At 42.8% G+C, this 20,309-nt stretch overlaps 1 protein-coding gene across 2 annotated transcripts in view; it reads left to right on the top strand.

Moving 5' to 3' along the window:
- LOC135908771 (phosphatidylinositide phosphatase SAC2-like) overlaps nt 1-20,309 on the top strand; it is a 233,472-nt gene that overhangs the window by 10,237 nt on the left and 202,926 nt on the right. For both annotated transcript variants that reach the window (XM_065440613.1, XM_065440612.1), the window contains exons 3-4: nt 6,680-6,816; nt 15,284-15,412. In XM_065440613.1, coding sequence (XP_065296685.1) covers nt 6,680-6,816; nt 15,284-15,412 — 266 coding nt within the window. The remainder of the gene's footprint in view (nt 1-6,679; nt 6,817-15,283; nt 15,413-20,309) is intronic.

The raw sequence follows: 20,309 nt of genomic DNA, 5'->3' as shown, positions 1-20,309 counted from the left end.
TCCAAAAGCGACCTCTAGCATATGATGAGTTTCTGCCGCAGTTTTGCCAAGTTTAAAGCAAAACTTGATGCAAATCCTTTGCTCCTTGAAGTCTGCCATATAGGTGGCTAAGAAATGCGCCAAATCAGTGAAACATTGTGTTTTAAAACAACACTTTGCAAAACAATACTTCTTCTTAGATGCAAGTCGTTCAGCACACTGATTCGCAAAGCATACTGCTAGCTACATCTAGTGGCGGTAATGTGTACTGCACACAGTTTGCTGACGCTTTTCAAATTCCCAGAACTTTTGGGTAGCACCTCGTATGTCTATGATGGCCTTACCTGTCCACAAGTGTGCTAATGCTTGCAGTACTTTCATCGCAGGCACCGCTGTGTGTATATTGTACTGACATGAAAAAACGGGCTTTTTTGGGTAGCTTCTGTTGCGTCGGTTCTTTGCATGTGCTCGCCTGCCAAGGGGTGGACATGACACCCATGTGATCACTTTTTTTCACTGATATTAAACCAATATAGTGTGTGAATAAGCAATTTGTGATCTCCTATGTCAAACGTTTTTGGATAATCTACAAAAACAATCCACATAGTTAATGCCTTTCTAGAGTACCAAAAGTTTCATGAATGAACTCTGTTACTTGGGCTATGGAGGAATGTCCTTGTTGGAAATCGTGGTGTTTTAAATTAAGGAGGTTTTGGCCATTTATGTGTCTAATAATGTTGCTGCACAAGGCATGCTCTAATATTTTGTGGACAATACTATTTGGTAAAGATATCGAACTGTAATTGCTGACTAGTTTCCAGGGCCCTGACTTATGCATGGGCACAACATGTGCGATCTTCCATTCATTTGCAGGGCATCCCCTACTCAATGAATTTGAGTTTATTATCTTGAAGAAAGGTGGGATGAATGATATACACAATTTTGAAATGCAATGTGTCAAATAATACGGCCCTCCTAATTTGCAGGGATCTAAATGTTCAAGAAGAAACTTAATACCACTCATCAATAATTAGGTTATCAAAGCTGCTGTTGAAAGGCTGAGCTGAAATTTCAATTGACTTATTTGATGTAAAGATGAAAGCAAAGAACTTGTTGAAGCAGTTCACTTTATGTAACCTATTTTTTATTGCCTATATGTTATGCTGAAGTGAAGGAACACATACCCTGTCTTTCTTGTTACAACTAAAAATATTCTGGAATAGCCTTTGCGTTTTCCTAGACTGAGGATAGAAAGAGTGAAAGAATAGTTTTTGTGTCACAGATTTTCGCTTGCAAAATTTTGGTTATGGCCACTAGTTGCTCACAAATTTCATGGTTCTTTTTTTTAAATTTATACCTGTATATCCTGTTTATTTTACCATTAAGGCGCCATAGCTCATCATAAACCATGGCTTACATTTAGAACATCACACTCTCTGCACCCACGATGGCGTGTATTGTGCTTGAAGGTCAGGCATTTTTGTTTTGAAATAACACCTTAGGTCATCGATGCTGCTGGTTTCGGTTGTAATGCAAGGCCTGTTTCATTGGTACGTATTCATCTGAATGTAAATTATACATCTTCCAAGATGTCGAGTTTTACGTCTTTTCGTATGCCCATTTCATTTCACTGAGCACATCTGCAGGGTCATTTATACCAGGCACCACATTTTAATATTGACCTAACCCAATTAGACTGATTGGACTGTGACGCGGCGCTGCTGTCAGTTGAAGATGGCAGCTGTGCTTCACATGTCCACGGCATACAAGCAATGAAGTGCGATTCATTTTCTATGGAGCCAAGGACGAACGTTAATTGAAATCCACAGGGAAATGCAGCCCACTTATTGGGGAAGATGTCTCGCTTTGAGAAATGTAAGGTGGTGGTGTTGCGAGTTCACAAAAAGCCGTGAAGACTTGCATGACAATGAGCATTTGGGAAGGCTGCGTGTGTCGCTGACTGACGACAATGTGGCGCAGGGGCATCTCAAATTTAGTGCTGTGATGGGACAAATGTCAGAATTGGTGTGGGGACTTTGTGCAAAAATAGTGTGAGTAGCGTAAACTACGTAGAATAGTACATATATTTGTAATGACCTGTATGTACCTTATTTTGGCTAATAAAACACAGGGCAATGAGTTTCTGATTAACCCTCGTATATTCAGTGACAGCATCTCCTGAGCTTGCAAACTGTGCTATTTCAAGCTCCACTGAATCAATTGTGTTCAGACCAATGTGTTCAGGTAAGAATGAACCTGCTGTTCAGATGAATATTTTTTGTTTTGAATGGAATCTTTATGCGAGATAAGAAAATGTGTTTGATGAAAGGAGTCCACCTTGATATTGTTAAATGCCATGTAGCTTTTCTACAAAGTAATAGTGCACCACTATATGTCAGAAATTACTTTGTTGAGATTAGCAAGCTTTGCAAATCTGAATGCCTATATTGCAAGAGATAAAGCATTAATCTGGTAATATGTATTATTAGTGTTGTTGAAGATCTTTCCTTAAATGCTCAAGTGAGCTCAGTTCTTTCTGTGCAAAATAGAATAGAAAAAAAAGTCGGCTCCAAGAGAAAACTTCTTTCAATTAGGCTATGTTGGGGGGCTTAATAGGACCACTTTCACTCAAACACAAAACTGAAAATTTTTGAGTTTCCTCAAAGAACTATGCTTATTATTGAATAAGTTCATAAAGTAAGCTCAGCAGTTATTTGTAAATTAATGCCTAAATATGCTGCAAATTTTAAAGTTGTGAAATTTGATGTTTTCGAGTGCCATAAAAAATACATTGATTGCCGATTTTCATAAAAATTTTCATAAATGCCCATCCAATACTGGTAATTCAGGAATTGCAAAAAACATGTTGCGTCATTTTTTTTTTTCAAATAGGGAAATTAACCTTCTTTCTAAACATATGTATTCTCCTTTCTATAAGTTCGAAACTACTGTAAATGAAGTTAAAAAAATTTGCAGGTATGTAATGTTCAATTGTATTATAAATAGGAGATATTAGAGATATATTTTCTTTATTAACATGTCAATAATTAGCAGCTGGTACATTATAAAAATGCTCATGCTAATACTAACATTCGTTCCTATGTTTTTATCAAGAGGCACCCCATTTCTTCCCATGTTCTACCAACTTCAAGAAAACAATTTGGAAGACTAGTCTGCCAGTGAAGTCAGCAGCAGTAAGATGCGAGATTACAATAAAGCGAGCAGAAGGGCAAAGACAACTGAACCGGGCACTGCCGTTGTATTTTCCGGCTTATGTCTTATTTTTCTGCAGTCTGCAATTTTGGCTTCAGGAAGAAGCAGAATAGGGATGTTGTTCTGTATAATTTCAAGTTTTCTGACAAATTCAGTGGCACACTGTGTGGCCTCACTGGCTGGTGATGGCAAGCTATATAACACTGCTTGATGTTTGACGAGCTTGCCTGCACCATTGCAAGCACTCTTTACATTTTTTGTGTCTGAAAAGTTCGAATTTGTTGTGTGGCACTCACTCTTGTGCAGTTCGTGCATTTGAAACCGGTTTTGAAAGCGCTATGCAGCACCATCACCAACATATGTCATCTGAAAGTAAATCGGCATGATACCCTTTATCCTTGAGATGTGCTGTTTTCTTCGATAATGCAAATCATGCATGTGCTGTTTCATGAATGCTGCTGTGGTGTGAATGCGCTTTATTGACTTCTTTGAGGAAATAATGCCAGCAAAACATGCAGATCTGCTGCTTCTGCCAGTGGCACTCTTGTATTTCATTTGGAAGTACGTCACTTCGGTTCTCAGCTTAATTAAAATGTGCCCTTGACTTCACATTATTCGTTTTGGTATGTGGCTCTCATTTAACAACACTCATGCGATTGTGTGGAATCCATATGATTTTTCTCCTTTGCAACTCCGCGATGAAAGCTTCAACCGTTTTGGAGTTCAACCACACTGGGCGGAAGGAGTAAATTTTGTCCTGTTCCTAACAAGGGATGGTGGCGCCTGTACAGGGGTTAGGCTTCCTGCAGAGTGTGCATCATAAACCATTTGCGAATCCACTGCTTCTTTTGCGATATTTATAATGTCCTTCTTGTTTGTAAGAGCATTCCCTTTCATCAAATGTATGATGTGAAAGTTTGGTATACATGTTGTCCTTACTGAACTTGTATCTCGTGGAAGGTTCCAAACTACACCACACACTTTCCATGTCTGCCAGATTTCTAGCTTCATTCAGAGGAGTGCACCTCAAATGTGCATTTCTGCTACAGGTTGCACATTTTACATCTGTCAGCATTCTCTGGCATATTGTATGCAGGGTGCATGCCTGACCTCATTTTACTTGCTGCCATTCCTGTAATGTTTTGATTCTTCTGGTCTACGAAATTGTTTTCTTGAAGCTGGTGTAGCAGCGGCAGAAATGGGGTGACCAAACACACTACAGCCAAACATTACACACGGCTGAAAATTTAAAAAGAAAATTGCATGTTTGGTATGTTCAGATTTAAGGTTAGTTCTCTGATTTAAAACAAAATGATGCTTCTTCTCTAGTGCTTAGCACGGGAACTGGAGGCTAGGTGGACACAAAACAAGACACTACAAGCGCTACTTTCTACATTGGTTTATTACAAGCTGGATCACGGGTTTGTATACCACAGACAAAAAAAAAAAACAAGCATGTGTAGGCTCTAATCTTCCGAGAAATGACAGTTCTTTCCTGGATAAGAATAGTGAAAAAGTACTAGCACACTCTTTGCCAAGTTTATATATCTGTTGTAGCAAATTCAATTATTAATCTTGTCATTTCGTCTTCATGCCTGTGCAGAACGAAGCAGTCATTAAACAGAGGCGAGCAACTGAATGTGCTACACTTGTGTCCTTTCTTTCTTTCACTTGTGTCCTTTCTTGGCATTGATACAGTGCTCTCTAAGTCTGTCGTTGAGACCTCTTTTGTCTTTGGTATATACCAATACCCATGATATGGCGTTCATTTTAAAATTTTTGTTTATACAGTACTGCAGACCTTGCACAGGTCCAAGCAGGGTGTGTACAAAAGCATTTGAATAGACACAAGATAAACTAATGTTTAGATTGGCCCTTGTGTGTGTCTTGTCTCCTGTTTGTCTCGTCTCAAGTTTCTGTGCTAAGCCCTAGAAAAGATGTACCGACAAGGCCAAAACTCAACCCTTGCAAGATAATGCAACATCTCTTCACAGTTTTTGAATTACCAGTACTGATTGGGCATTTGTGAAAATTTTGATTAAAATTGTTTTGTTTTTTTTTGCATCTGAACAATTCCAAATTTTGCGCGTTTAAAATTTGTGGCCCCTGTAGTCAATAATTTATGAATAACTGCTGTGCCTATAGTTATGCACTCTTTAGTTTTGCCTCAGCTTCCCCAGGGGATTCAGGGATACTGTAAATGATTAAGTTTGAGTGTCTACTATTGTTCTCAAGCTCTCGTAGCTCTTTAGTTAGGAGGGACACAACATACTCTAGTTCTTTCAAAGTGGACTAATTTGATGGTTGTTCAGAAGCCATGTTTTACATGATACACTTGAAGTCGTGCATTCATTTCCTGATCTCGGCAAACTAAGATTTTATGTCATGGAATCATTACAAATTTTTGCCTGATCCTCATTTAGTTGTTCATACACATGTTCTTGAGCGGGCCCTGGGTTCTGTTCAACATTGTCAAAATGCTGGCTCCAGTGACATTCCTTGTGTGGCCACTGTTGGTCATTTCAAGCCCCCATTTTCCTGTCAAGTTGTTTACATTCACAGTATATAGCTACTTCTATGATCTTTCTTCTTTTTTGCAATTCATAAAAACAAGTATTAAGCTGGGCTTTATTCTTGGCACAGTTTTACATTATTAATAGCACATCTTTAACCCTTTTGGTGCTGGGTGTTTTTCTGAAATGCAACAAGTTTAATTTCTGTCTAAGTAACACATTTAACAACACCTGCATATGGGCTAGATGGTGCATTGCAGATCGACGGAAAATAAGCAAACAGGAAGACGCACACAAACAGCCGAAAAAGACGCAGGACAGGCGCTCGTTAAAATATTTGCAGGCTGTAAATTCAAATACTATTTATTGGCAATATATTGCTGAACGTTCGAAAAAGATTTTACAAACTAATTCAGACATGCTAATGGATTATTTTAATTATGACAGTTAGTGTTCCTCAGGTGAGCTTACTTCTTCATTGTTATCATTTCTTAAGGACACATCGCAATCAACATCAAAGTCTTCTGAATCAGTGTTCATAAGAAGTTCTGAAATTTCTGCATCGTTTTGCACTGGTCCACTATCTCAGAAAACGAGAGACGCAAGCAACAATGACAGTTGATAAGGTTTGTTGTGCTATCTGTCATAAAATTTTAGTTTAACCTGAAACTTCTCAGCAGATGGCGCAGCCAGTCTACAGGTGTTTCACATCCATGAATTATTTCAGCCATACTATGGTTGGCCAGATGATGGGCACCGCACTTATAGGTTAGACGAGAACATGGGGAAACACTAAAACCCACTACTTTCACCAACAAAAGAAAAAAAAGGAAAAGTGATGTAAAAAAAAGGGAGGGGAGAAAGAAAGAATTGTGAGCCCCAAATTATGTAAAGGGGAGCATACAACTTTCATTAAAATTATGTGACAACTTGCACAATTCCTTTGCCCAATAATCGGACTTGTTATTTTACAGACTCGGACCAGCAGTTAGTCCTGATTCGACAAACAAGTCTCATAGGATCCCTGCCGGGAAACCACCAGGTCTTTAAGGTTAACAAGGTTGTCTTGGTGCCACTCTCAGTCCATGAAGCCCCAGAACTGGAGATGGAGGTAAACTGGAGCTACCAAAGGCAAAAACTGTAGAGCATTTTTTTCACCATTTACTTTGCATATATGTAAAAAAGTGCATGCTAATGATTGTATCATGTGTTTTTTTTCTTACATTTAAAGTTGTTTTTCATCTGTTAAAGGGACACTAATGAGCAATGCTAAATCATAATTAGACTGGTATTAGTTTGAAACTCAATTTTCATTACTCTCAGAAAACGGCGGATTGCTTGGGAGAAAATAAATTACAAGCTTTCCTTTTCTAAATTTAGCACCAATACCTCACAAATTCATTGAGGTCAAGAATTTTGTGCTATTTTTCCTCCCACTTGGCACATGGAAGGATATCCCGCTAGGGGCCTAAGCAGTGCTGACGCATTTTGCATGGGCTCCTGCATTTTTCGGCAATTTTCCGGACACCTGCTTTTATTCATCGAAACTGTGGCATCTACGGAAGCGGCACGAGAAGCGATACCAGAGGCTATCAAGTTTATGAGCGGTACGTGGAATTCCCGTCATTTTTTTGCCATTTGAAAGTTTCATGCCACACTGACGGAGCTAACCATCAAGGCTAAGCGGCCAGCCGAATGCGTGTGTCCCGTGGCTCGTGAGCGCTTGTGAGCCGCCGCTCGCTCTCTTCGAGAGCGACTTGGCGCTGCCGCTGAGTGCCAGTGACTGACTCATCTGACGCAGCAAGAACTGAACAAGAACTGAACCAGGAAAACAATGGCACTGAAATGCAGGTGGAGATGATACGAAAGCAGCAACAACTGGAAGCGGTGTGGACGTATGACGAGAGCAGCGGAAAGGCGATAAACATCCAATAAAAATGGCACACATGGGAGAGGAGAGGCAAGAAGACTCAGGTGCATATAAAACCCACAGCCGAGGAAGCAGACCAACTACGAACGCAGCAAGCCGGAGCAACAATACCTATTGCGGAAAACATGCCACATTATAGAAAACCGAGACTTCCGCCTTTGCCAGTGGATGACACGAAGATCATCTACAGACCTAAGGCGGGTTTACAACTCTCCAAATGGACATTGGTGGCACTGACACATGCCATCGGCCGAGCTAGCAAGTTGTCCTAAACAGACTTCTATGACAACATCCGGATTCAAGTGCAACATGTCGAGAATATAATAATCGCAAGTACACCAAACAAAGACATGGCGTACGACATGCTCCTCAAGATCACCAGCATCCAGCTTGGAGGGTCTATTTACGAAGTTAAAGCACATGTCAGGACACCAGAGGGCATCAGCAAAGGCGTAATCTACAACATCCCTCCAGGCACGAGTGAAAAACTACTACAAGGGCTATGAGTATCCGCAAGATACACGGTCTTCGCAGCATGCATGCTGGGAAGATTGTCTACTGCACTCATCTACTTCGACGGACCACACGTCCCATACAACATCATATATAAATGCTGTGATTACCGCTGCAAACCATACAGGAAATCCGTGTAATACTGCAGAACCTGCGGAGAACTAGGGCATCGGCAAGATATCTGCCCGAAACTCCTTATCAACATCTGCTTTCATGTGTGGGATGGAAAATCAACCGGAAGAACATGACTGCCAACCCAGTTGTAAAATCTGTCAACAACCCCATGAGACAGCAGGAAAGGGGTGCCGACATAAACTGAAACCAAATCCTCCACCGTACAAGATCAGACTGCAATGGGAAAACAAGAACCAAGAGCAGCAACGCAGATGGAACTCAAATTCAGACTCAGACTTCCCGGCACTATCTGTATCAAGCAATACCACACTACACAGTCGACGCAGATCCAGAAGTGACTCCCGATCAACAGGCGATGAAGCAGATAGACCCCGGTCAAGATCATGGTCTGGATCCCGTACACGCAACCCACAAAAGCGAGTCACGTATGCAGACGCTGCAGGAGGAAACTCACGAGCACAAGAACCCACGGAAACCGAACGAGATCTGCGAGCATAACTCCAAAATCACCAAGCCCTCATTGACAAGCTCATACAAAGGTGCAAAGAACAAAACACTGCCAGTCAAGCCTCGAAACCTCAAGGAAAGCCAAACATCCCACCGCCCCTTACGGAAGAAAGAATCAAGGAAATTGTAACAATGGAACTGCGGAAGCAGATACAGGAGGCCATGACCACTTTTGCAAAGGAGATAAAACAACAGCTCCAGCAACACGTCACCAATCAGCTGGCCCCTATCCATGCTACCCTCCAAGACCTCAGCAACTTCATGTCCTATGCCAAGCAGAACCATGTAACGAAAGCCACAGTAGAAAAGCTGCTCAACAACACTGACACAGCTCGCAAGAAAGCACGTAAAGACCTCCACAATGCAGCCAGACCGGAATCCATGGCCCAGGGCAAAAACAACGATATCGGACAAGATGGCGAGTAATATCAAGAAGAGATTACCACAACTCCCAATGAAGCTCTGGCAATGGAACTGTCGCTCTATCCGAACCAAAAGAACAAACCTCCAAGAACTGACCAAACTGGAACAACCAGATATCATCGCTATCCAAGAAACTTATCACTCCAATCTGCGCATACAGGGATATGATACACACACCGGATCTCAGAGAACAGCCATCCTGACGAAGAAAAATCTCACCACGCAAGGTCACACAATCCAGGGAACAACCGTGGGACACACCCTAGTGGAAGTGCTACCCGAGAAGAAAACACACCAAAGACTATACGTACTATGCTTATATAGTCCACCCAGGGATCCATTATCCGACTTTGTAAACTTCATTACACAAGTCAGAAGACTATCTAAAGGCCATAAGCTCGTAATAATGGGGGATTTTAATGCCCCACATACAGCATACCAGCACACGACCAAGAAAGGAGCGCGAGTGTACGAATCGGTGCAACAGAATCACCTCACCCTCTGGAATGATCCTAAACTAACGACTTGAATAGGTAACAGTGTGTCCAGGGACACAAATCCCGACCTCATCTTAACAATAGGAATATCCAAGGCGGAATGGACCTGACTGGAAGAAAATCTCAGCAGCGACTACCACATTCTTCAGCTTGAAATTCTGCACCACAAGAAGCCGAGCAGAACCGGAACGGCAAGGCTGACAGACTGGAAGGCCTTCCGAGAGCATGACATAGAAGAAAGCATCGAAAATATTGAAGAGTGGCTCACCGAAGTGGTCAAGGCGGCGGAGAAGCATACTAAAGTCATCCAACTCAAAATGGACACGCTGGCCATAGACTCTCACCTCCTACATCTTTGGGATGCCAGAAGAGGACTACTGAGGCGGTGGAAAAAGATGAAACTGAACCGCAAACTGCAGAAACGGATCGCTCACATAACAAAACAAGCAGAAGAATACGGAGATCAACTGAGCAGTCAGAACTGGCATAAGCTGTGCGACCAACTTCAAGGCACACTCAGCACGAAGAAGGCCTGGCATATACTGCGAGCCCTTCTAGCTACCACCAAAACCAAGACCCAGCAAAGACATGACCTCAAGAAAATCATTAACTCCCATCCAGGAACTGAGAAACAAATTCTGGAAGAAATCAAGCGTAATCTTGTCGGAGACAATGCCCCCAAGGTTACCGATCCTCGACCGTACAAAGGTGAACCAAATCTCACCCTCGACAGCCCTTTCATGCTTCCTGAACTTCATGCCGCCCTTGCCAAATTGACCCGTAACACATCGCCAGGAAATGACAAGGTGACCAACAAGATCCTACGAAACCTCCCATACAAGGCCCTAAATGGACTCCTCGACTACATGAATAACTGCTGGGAAAAAGGTAAGCTACCGGCAGAATGGAAGCATGCAGAAGTTATTATGATCCCAAAACACAACAAGCCACTACAAATCAGCAACCTACGGCCCATATCCCTTACTTCCTGTGCTGGAAAGCTTCTTGAACACATGGTTCACGATCGCCTCACCACATACCTCGAAGACTCAGGTCTCATGCCTGGCACAATGTTTGGCTTCCGACAGCATCTCTCAGCACAAGATATACTACTACAGCTTAAGGAAGACCTCATGGACTACCTAAAACGCCACAAAAAGTTCTCTATTTTAACAATAGATGTTAAAGGAGCCTTCGATAATGTGAAGCATGAAGCAATCCTCCAAAATCTCTAAGACACAAACTGCAGAATCCGAACCTCCCCCCCCCCCTCCCCCCCCCCCCCCTATACGTACACGACTTTCTCAAAGATCGCACGGCTACGGTGGGTATCAGCAACATCCGAAGCGACAAGTTCGAAATGCCCAACAAAGGAACTCTACAAGGGTCAGTCATTTCACCTTTGCTGTTCAATCTCGCCATGATTTAGCTCCCACAACAACTCGAAGGAATCGAAGAATTAAGCCATGCAATAGTATATGCCGACTATATAACGTTATGGACAAAAGCGTCCACAACCGGCTAACAGCAAACTACCCTCCAAGAGGCAATCGATCTCCAAGATCTCCAAACTCCAAGAGGCAATTGATCAGATAGAACAGCACTTCTCAAGATGCGAGCTCCAGTGCGCCCCCGAAAAATCAGAGCTACTTATACTCAAGGCAAGGACCCGGGGAAGACCACCAGCCTACGTCGCTCCAGATCCCAACGTTAGGCTCAATGGAATCGATATCCCTCAAGTTGGCTCACTCCGCGTTCTTGGCCTCACAATACATAAAGACGGTTCTGGCGCAGCTACACTTCCGAAGCTTCAGAGGACCCTAACACAAGTAACCCATCTCATTCGGCGTATAACCACCCAAAGAAGAGGACTTAAAGAGCAAGAAACTGTCCAATTAATCCAAGCACTCCTTATAAGCCGGATCACATATGGCACCCCGTATCTACTCCTCAAGAAGGCTGAAATTGAAAAACTCAACATCATCATCAGAAAAGCAATCAAGAGCGCACTAGGACTACCCAGTATGACCTCAACCACGACACTCCTAAAACTTGGCCTTCATAATACCTGGGAAGAAATGAGTGAAGCGCACAGAGCCAGCCAGCTGGAACGCCTTAAGCTGACTCAAACAGGCAGAGCAGTACGTACTTCGCAAACTCGCCTACAGTGAAAACTTCATTGCAGACTCAGACGCGAAAGCCCGATTGCCGCCATTTCTTCATTACTCTATCTCAGTCGCTCCAATACCTCGCAACATGCATGCAACATACCACCAAGACAGAAGACAAGCAAGAGTCGGAGCGCTGAGCAAGGAATACTCAAAGGACTCCAACACGAGATATACAGATGCGGTGAAATACCCAGGTAGAAGAGCATATGTAATTACCGTGACCAACAACCAAGGGAAGGAGCTAATCGCTGCCACCATACCGGCCAGAAATCCAGAAACGGCGGAGGAAGTGGCCATCGTCCTCGGCATCGCCACATGCAAAGACACAGCAATCATCTTGAGCGACTCGCAAACGGCATGTAGAAACCTACGAAAAGGCCGAATTTCTGCCGCAGCAGTGAAAATTCCGAAAGAAATAAGACGCCAGGAACTACCCGAAACCTACGTCGCATGGACCCCAGGCCACGAACACCTGGCAGGAAACGAAGCAGCGCATGCTGTCACCCGAGAGCATACCAGCCGGGATTTCCTGCCGCACGGTCTCTGGAAAGCGACCAGGGTGGAGGACATTCCCATCAATTACGCCGTAATATTGTAACATTACCGACTGGAAAGAAGACAATATCCTCTACCACATCCAAAATTAAGCAAGGAAGAAGCCACCGCCCTCCGCAGACTACAAACGAATACTTATGTCCATGAAATTATCATGCGCCGAATGCACCCCACCGAATTCTCATACCTATGCCGATATTGTGAGGTACCGGACACCCTCCAACACATGGTGTTGGTGTGCCCACACCACAAGAATAACAGTCAAGATGATGCCCCAGAACCGCTACAAGCGATCGAAGAAACGTGGGAGGCAATGTTAAAGGCACAGAGCCTGGAAGATCAGCGAAGTCTGGTGGACCGGGCCCCGGCTGTGGCATTAGCCAACGGCTTTCTAGACTGAGAGAGCCGCCCACCTAGGGCGAAGAAAGAACACTTTCTCGCTGTTTCACACAATAAACGTTCATTCCTCCTCCTGGCACATGGAACGTTCTTGGAACTTGTTAAGATTTAATTCTTTTTCCCTCGGAATGCAATTTAATCCTTGTTTACCAATAAACAAGCGGCTAGACCCGTGTAGACGTCAAAATTCATGTCATGGCAAATCGAGGCAGAAACTTCATGGTGGTGTCATCACATGTAATTTATTCTTGCATTTTTCTTGCCGACCAAGCCTCGTGTCACCGTAACAGGCCACCCCCTCCCCCTCCTTATTATTATTATTTTTTAAATGCGAAAGCATTATATGCCCGATTACATGTAAATGGGGCATTGTAGTCATCGGCGTGACTGAATGATGGTAACAAAAATGTTTGAAAGCAAAGAGTAAAACCACCTAAAAAGAAATACTAAAATTGATGTCAAATTTCTTGGGGAGCTTATTGTAAACAAAGAAAATTGGTGCCTTTGAAAAAAAAATTAGGTAAATTACGGTCTGGGTGGGAATTGAACCCGAGTCTTTGGGATGCAAGATGAGCACACTTGCCTGACGCCGTGGTGGCTCCACAGTTCTCGTTGACTAAATGTATGCCTAGCACATGCGTCATTGCACACGTCACGTTGCAGCTGTCTGGCTGACTAAATGTGTGGCCTAGTGCGTGCGTCGTTGGGTACGTGATGGCGCAGCCAATGGGTAGGAGGCAGTGCCATGCTATGAGCGTATAAAATTAGTATATAAAATAAAAAGTATTAATGTCCAGTTGAATGCCGCTGAACGATCCAAATTATGAACTCCTTGTAGGCAAGCAAGTATGTTGAGACACTGTGTGTAATTGCAGGCGCGAGCTTGCGTGGTCAAGGAACATGCAGAAAGAAACATTTCACCAAAGTGACTATAATGCTTTCGCATATCTACATGTAAGCAGTTATTCATCTTTTTTTTTTCGTATTGAGGAAGCGTGATTTACTGACAGTTTAGTATTCCTTTTAAATATTTCTTTATTGAGAGATTTGTCTCACAAAGTCATTTTTCTTGGTAATGGAGCAAGAATGGTCAAACTTGATGTGATAATTAGTATAATTTGCCCTTTTTAATATTCCCCAGAACTTTTATGTAGCTTCTCAACACATTCTTTCATGTGGCCTAAAGATGCAATGGTTTGCTTTTGTTGTGAAGGAAAGTCAGTAAAATCCAACGCAAGTCATGCATTCACCTTTTGGCATAAAATAAAGCATTCCTAAATAGTGCAAGTAGTAATTGAACCTTGATCACAGTGACATGGTGTAACCAGGAGCCAGACACACTAACCACAGAGTTTTTGCACAACTTTCTTTCTGTGACTACTATAGTTTGTGGGGATGCACGACTCTCACGCGTCCCCTGATGTGTTGGTTTTCCCGCACGGCTCGCGTGGCCTGGCGCACGTGGCGGGCGGAGTGGTTGAGGCGCAGTACGAGAGATGGCGCGAGTGTTGCGCTTTGCGGTTCTTCAAACGGCATCTATTATAAGAGTCAAAGCAGACAAATTCGGTATGTCAATTTGTATCTTGCGGGAATTAGTTACTTGGTGCACAAGGGTTCTGCAAAAGCCGTATTTAGATAATGCTCAATTGTTTGAGATTCATTTGTAAGATATCAATTTTGTGCGCTGTAGATGTACTATTAGATGCGATTCACAGAATTGCGATTTTATTTTTCATTTTTGAGTTACAGAGTTAAACGTTATAGTTTCATTTTCTGAAAACTTGAGATTCGTGCCAATTTTTAATAAAAAATTGACAACATAAATGAAAAATTCAAAACCAGAAGACAGTAGAATTTAAGTTTTTCTTTTAAATGCAACAAACCTCATCAAATTTTGTGCAGTGGTTGCCGAGAAAAATCTAATTCACCTTCTACATGTATTTAGATAGGAGCATCCGAGATAAAGCTTCCTCTTGAGGAGGCCAAGCTGCAACGTGAGTCCCCCCTCGAACAATATTTCTGGCTATGGCACTGGTCTGTAGGAAAACAGAAAAAAAAAAGAAATGGCAGCATGATGCATCTTTCGTCTGTTTATTATCTGTGGGCTTATTACATGATCGTGTAATCATTACTGACTACTTTTGAGTTGTTGATTGAGACAGTATGCTTTATAGATAGGCTTTTATCTCGTCAATTTGAAGAGCATTGGAGCACACAAATCACCCAATATTCTTCATGGTGAAAGAATGCACAGACAAGTTTTGTCATCACTTGTCCAGTTCCTCTTTGTCCAGATTGTGGTTTGAAACTTGCATAACATATAATTGTGCTTTCTTTCAAAGTAGGCACATAAAAACAGTTAGAGGTGAAACTGAAACTTTTCATGTGAAGGTTGATTTAATAAATAGTAGAAGCAGATGCACTGACTGCTAGCACTCATCTTGACAGCCATGCAGCAAGCACCCATCAAGCTGGAGAAGACCTGAACGAAGCCCTGCATCAGAGCTACAGCAGCGAGCTCTTCAGAAAACCTGGCAAACCATCAAAACTGCCACAGGTCAAGTCAAGCCACGCAAGGTTTGCATGATGTCTATCACGTTACTAATATTAAGCTGTTGCCAAGTGACACTTGTGTCACTGATGATACTGTAGACCTTTGAATGAAGTGCACAGTCTAATAGATTACGTATCATGTTTTCAGCTCGTGCCCTGTAATTGATTTATGGTACTATTTGTAGAGTCAGTGATGAAAGCTCTGTGGTGCTTGAATTTCTACTGCAGGGTATCATGTGCACATACTCACTGCGCATTGTGCATAAATGTTGATGTTACTTACATTCTGACCTCTGTAGTCTTGCAGGCAGGCAGATGTCCTTTTGATTTCTATTAAGGTCATTCATTCCATGCCAACTGTCTTGACGTTGGCACTCGGACCACCTCTGATTTCTTTTTTTTTTTAAATTTTAGGTGCTTTAGTAAAACACAGACATTTCATAAAATATTTTTTGCGAAAAAAGATTTTCACTAGCTCAAGCACCACTGGAACCTTCTCGTAAAGTAAGAAGGTACGTGTCATAAGTCTTTGCTAGAAATTAAACCCTTATAAACCATTAAACCCTTATAAACGATTGTAAATGAGTGTTGCCTACAGGAGACAAAAAAAAAAATTTTGTTTCTTGCTGAGTTTTTCAATTGAGTTCAGAGTTTATATCTAAATGTCTTCTACCTACACTGAATGATAAGCGGCAAGCATGATTTCTTGCATTAGAGCAGTGACAGAGGACGAAGAAAAATAAGTTTAGCATGTGACGCATTGTTATGCAAGCAGGATCAGAGGAGAAAGACTAACCCAAAATCCTTGGCTGCAGTGGTATTGCACAAGTAGCATAGAGCAAACACAATTTACACCACCATTTCACATCCGACGAAAACTGTCTGTACTAGTTCCACACAAAGCCATGGGAGGCTTAGGGTGAAGCTTGCTTTCCGTATTTTGCCTGGTGTTGCCCACAGGAAATAAGCCTATTGCTGAGGCGCTGAGGCACACAGTGAGGCACACAAAGATACATGTGTGCCTCACTCTGTCCTTGTAATCCAAGCACACCCCAGCACAGTTACACAAGGCTGTGATGATTCATAAAATGTGGTAACAGGACTGACAACCAATTTTTAAGGACCCATTCTTTTATGGCACAATAAAGAGCTCATTCTTGAAAGTGTTTATACCTGTAGTGGTTAATTCCAAAAGCATACGGAAACTTTGTAAGCAGAATTTTTTGGTCTGAGCAGTCTCTAAAAAAAAGTTGCAGTTTTGCCCGAAAGGCGAAGCATCACTTGCAATAGCAAATTAGAAGACAGCTATATCAAGTAGGAAGAGTAGTTTTATCAGCCTAAACTTGTAAAGATTCTCTTACTAACTAAATTAAGAAGCATGGTGTCACACACACACAAGAAAACATCTCACTCGATGATCATGGAAACTCGCTGTCAGAACGCTGTAGTGAGAAAGCACAGCAGCGGCAGCAAGCAAAGTGACCTTCGTGCTGCCTCTCACTGCAATTTGCATCTGCCCACATTGCAGATCACTTTCAAGACAGGGCCTGCAAGGCCGTGCCATATGCAGCAATCGCAGGAGTAGAACCCCTCCCCTCGGCACCTTGCGCGTGACGAAAGACAGACGTGCTTCCTTCCCACTTTCCTCCCTTGCGTGCGCGAGATTGAGCCACCATTGTCTGCTCACCCTTGCATGCTTTCACTCGCACATGCAGCATACGACATGCAGCAATGATGTCACACCTGGACTTTATATGGAACACCATGTTGACAACAAAATGTGCCTGGAGTGTCCATATTATTGCTATCGCAATAAAATAGGAGTCACTGATGCCAGAATAACACTGAAAAGTAAGAGTGATGCCAATAGCCCACCTCGCAAATTGGGGAAGCGGAACAATGGGCAGCCTTCACAGGTGTGACTGCAACTTTTGTTTGCAACATCCGCATTTTGACCTCTGACATTCTGACACAGAAACACACACACACACACACACACACACACACACACACACACACACACACACACACACACACACACACACACACACACACACACGCACACGCACGCACGCACGCATACACACGTACATACGCACACATGCACGCACAGACAGACGGAGAGAGAATTCCCAGCATCGAGCTTTTTGGAGCACTACTGGGTACTTCATTTTTGTACACCTCTATTGCTTGTGGTCTCGCTACTTTTCTGCTACCCAACCTCCATTCGTCTCTTACTAATCTCCATTACAGACATGTTTACTTTCTCCTTGCTATCCCTGAACCTATGGGCTTAAGGAGGCCAGAGAAGCCTAAACGAACCTCTGGGTAGATATCTTCACATTCTAATAAAACATGTTTCATCGTTTCCCTAGCTTTGCTGCAACAAGCACATGCTTCTTCTTCCTTGTTGTATCTCACTTTATAAGGGTGTGTTCTGAGACATCCTGATCTTGCTTCGAAAGGTAATCAACTTCCCTTTGAGTTATCATAAATTGTTTCTTTCTTGTTTTTGTTTTTTCCTCTTAAGTAGTTGCTCATAGCAGGTTTCTTCTCCACTGTCGCCACCCATGAGATTGTCTCAGCCTCTCTGACTTTGCTTTTAATGTTCTTTGTTGCCATGTTGTTTACTGTGCCAGCCGCGTAATTGCTGGTAAGCTTTGTTGTTCTTTTTCTCCACTGTGAGTCAATGCTTTTCCTGTACATCACCGCTAGCTGATGCTAGGTAATGTCCCTTGATAATTTGAAAGTGCCGCCACTCAGAAAACTCTGTCGACGCTGCATGACCTCCTCGCCTCCTCACTGCCCCTTGTACGTCACCTCCGCAGGAACCAGTTTTGCGCCCGTTTTTCTGCACGACGATTGGTCTCCTGGCCGTTGCCGTCGGAAACACGTAGTTCTTGTGTTTTGCTTGTCTTTTTCTTATTCGTTGGTGCCATTTTTCTACTTAGCTCGACTGGCTTGGTGCAACGAACGTTGCATGCTGTGCTTCCTGCGGTGTTGTGCTAGCGCTATGCTCTGCTGCAGTGCATATAACTGCAGCAAGGAGCCGGAAGATGGTTATTCAGTATTTATGATACCACAAGGAAAGCGTGACGGCTTGTGCGAGAAGCAGTGGCTGTATAACATTGGCTGAAAGAACTTTGTTCAGATAAAGAACAGTGTTGTTTGCGATGTAAGGCGCCTTTCTTATAGCTTGTATGAAGCATCCGCTAATGCTTCATTTTGTTTAAATTCTTCCAGCCTGCTCATCACTGTTTTTGCTTTGACAATTTATATGTTGCAGAAAAATGGGGTTCTCCTCAGTATGCTGAATATTCTGCTGGGATTCATCACCTCGCACGTCGTCAACTGTTATTTAGTCGGAAATGTAGCACTACAGGTTGTGCTTTCCGCTGTGAACAATTATGTGCAAAGATACAGCCTCTCGATTGCCCTTTCTGTGATTGTTAGAATCCATCGCTTGTTTTACTGAAAATCGAAATAGCAGCTTGTAGAGGAGCTTTCTTTCCAGCTTACTTGGATGTGTATGTCAATCACTTAGATACAATGAATGCAGGCCTTGAAAAAATTAATAACAAGTATACCCGTTGCACTGCAGGTGATGAGCGCTAGCTAGTCTAGATGCATTTTTAATGCATAAGCATTCTTTGCCGAGTACCCCAGCCCCATCACATGATGAGTGTAGTGCCTTGTCTCTGCAAAAAATGCATGATTTGCAAACTTAAAGACATTTAATTGTTATAATAGGTGCAAATGTAGATGATTGGTAGCTTTATAAGCAGTAAGTTATAATTTAAGACTCACCCAAAAATAAATAAAAAGCGAATACCCATAGAGATACATAGGGCTCCTTAGAAAATGCACGGTGACGCTTATAGTAGGGGCGGGCCAACTGCAATTCGGGGGTAGTCCAACTTGAAATTTGTGGTAGGGTCAACTTGAAATTTAGGGTCGACCAACTTGAAATTTGGAGGGTGGGCCGACTTAAATTTGGGGGTGGCCAACTTAAACTTAAGGATAAGCCAAATTGAAATTGGTGGGGGGGGGGGAGGGGGGGTGAGCTAACTTGAAATTTGTGGGTGGAACAACTTGAATTTGGGGTTGGGCCAACGTAAATTTGGGGGGCCAGCTGTGGTTGGCCTACTTAAATTTGTGGGTTGGCCAACTTGAAACTTGGACGTGGGCTAATTGAAAACTGGGAGTGGGCCAACTTGAAGTCTTGAAGCTTAGATGTGGTCCAACTTGAATTTTGACGTGGGCCAACTTGAAATTTGAAGCTGGGCCATCTTGAAATTTTAGGCTGGACCAACTGAAGTTTAGGGGTGGGCCAACTTGAAATTTGGGGTGGGTCAAGTTGAAATTTCGCAGTGGGACAAGTTTGGGGGTGGGCCAAGTGAAATTCGGGGTATGCGTACGTATACTTAGACAACTCCAGTGAAATTTCTGGATTATTTTTCAGTTCTTGAATTTGCTTTGACTTTCGCTGCCACACTCGCAGGAGTAGATGACGATTATTATTTGGTTTTCTCACGGATACAGGCAGTGTGCAGGAGGTGTTCTTGTGACTGCGCACGCTTGCGCACACTGAAATTCTGCAAGCGTCCTATCCAATTTAGAGACCACAGTGCAAAAGCTACTTTCATATTGAGAAGACAAACACACGGACGGGCGATGCACTCGTGACTAATTCATTATATGAAGGCACGCTGAATATAATACCTGCAGTGCACATGCATGCACAGGCAAGAAGAAAAAAAGTGAAACATGGAGGGATGTGCCACAAGCAGTATTAGATCAGGTACACAAAGTAAACCCTTAAAGCTCATTTTACATCAGTATGCCCCATTCATACGGCTTTAAGAAGAAACCAACCTGCTCATAAACATTACCTTTAGCCTTCTCGAAGCCGTTATCACCA

This window comes from Dermacentor albipictus, chromosome 1, assembly GCF_038994185.2.
Source record: "Dermacentor albipictus isolate Rhodes 1998 colony chromosome 1, USDA_Dalb.pri_finalv2, whole genome shotgun sequence".
Taxonomy (NCBI): Eukaryota; Metazoa; Arthropoda; class Arachnida; order Ixodida; family Ixodidae; genus Dermacentor; species Dermacentor albipictus.
Note: the sequence above shows the minus strand (reverse complement) of the source record. Positions and strands in the feature narration are given on the sequence as shown.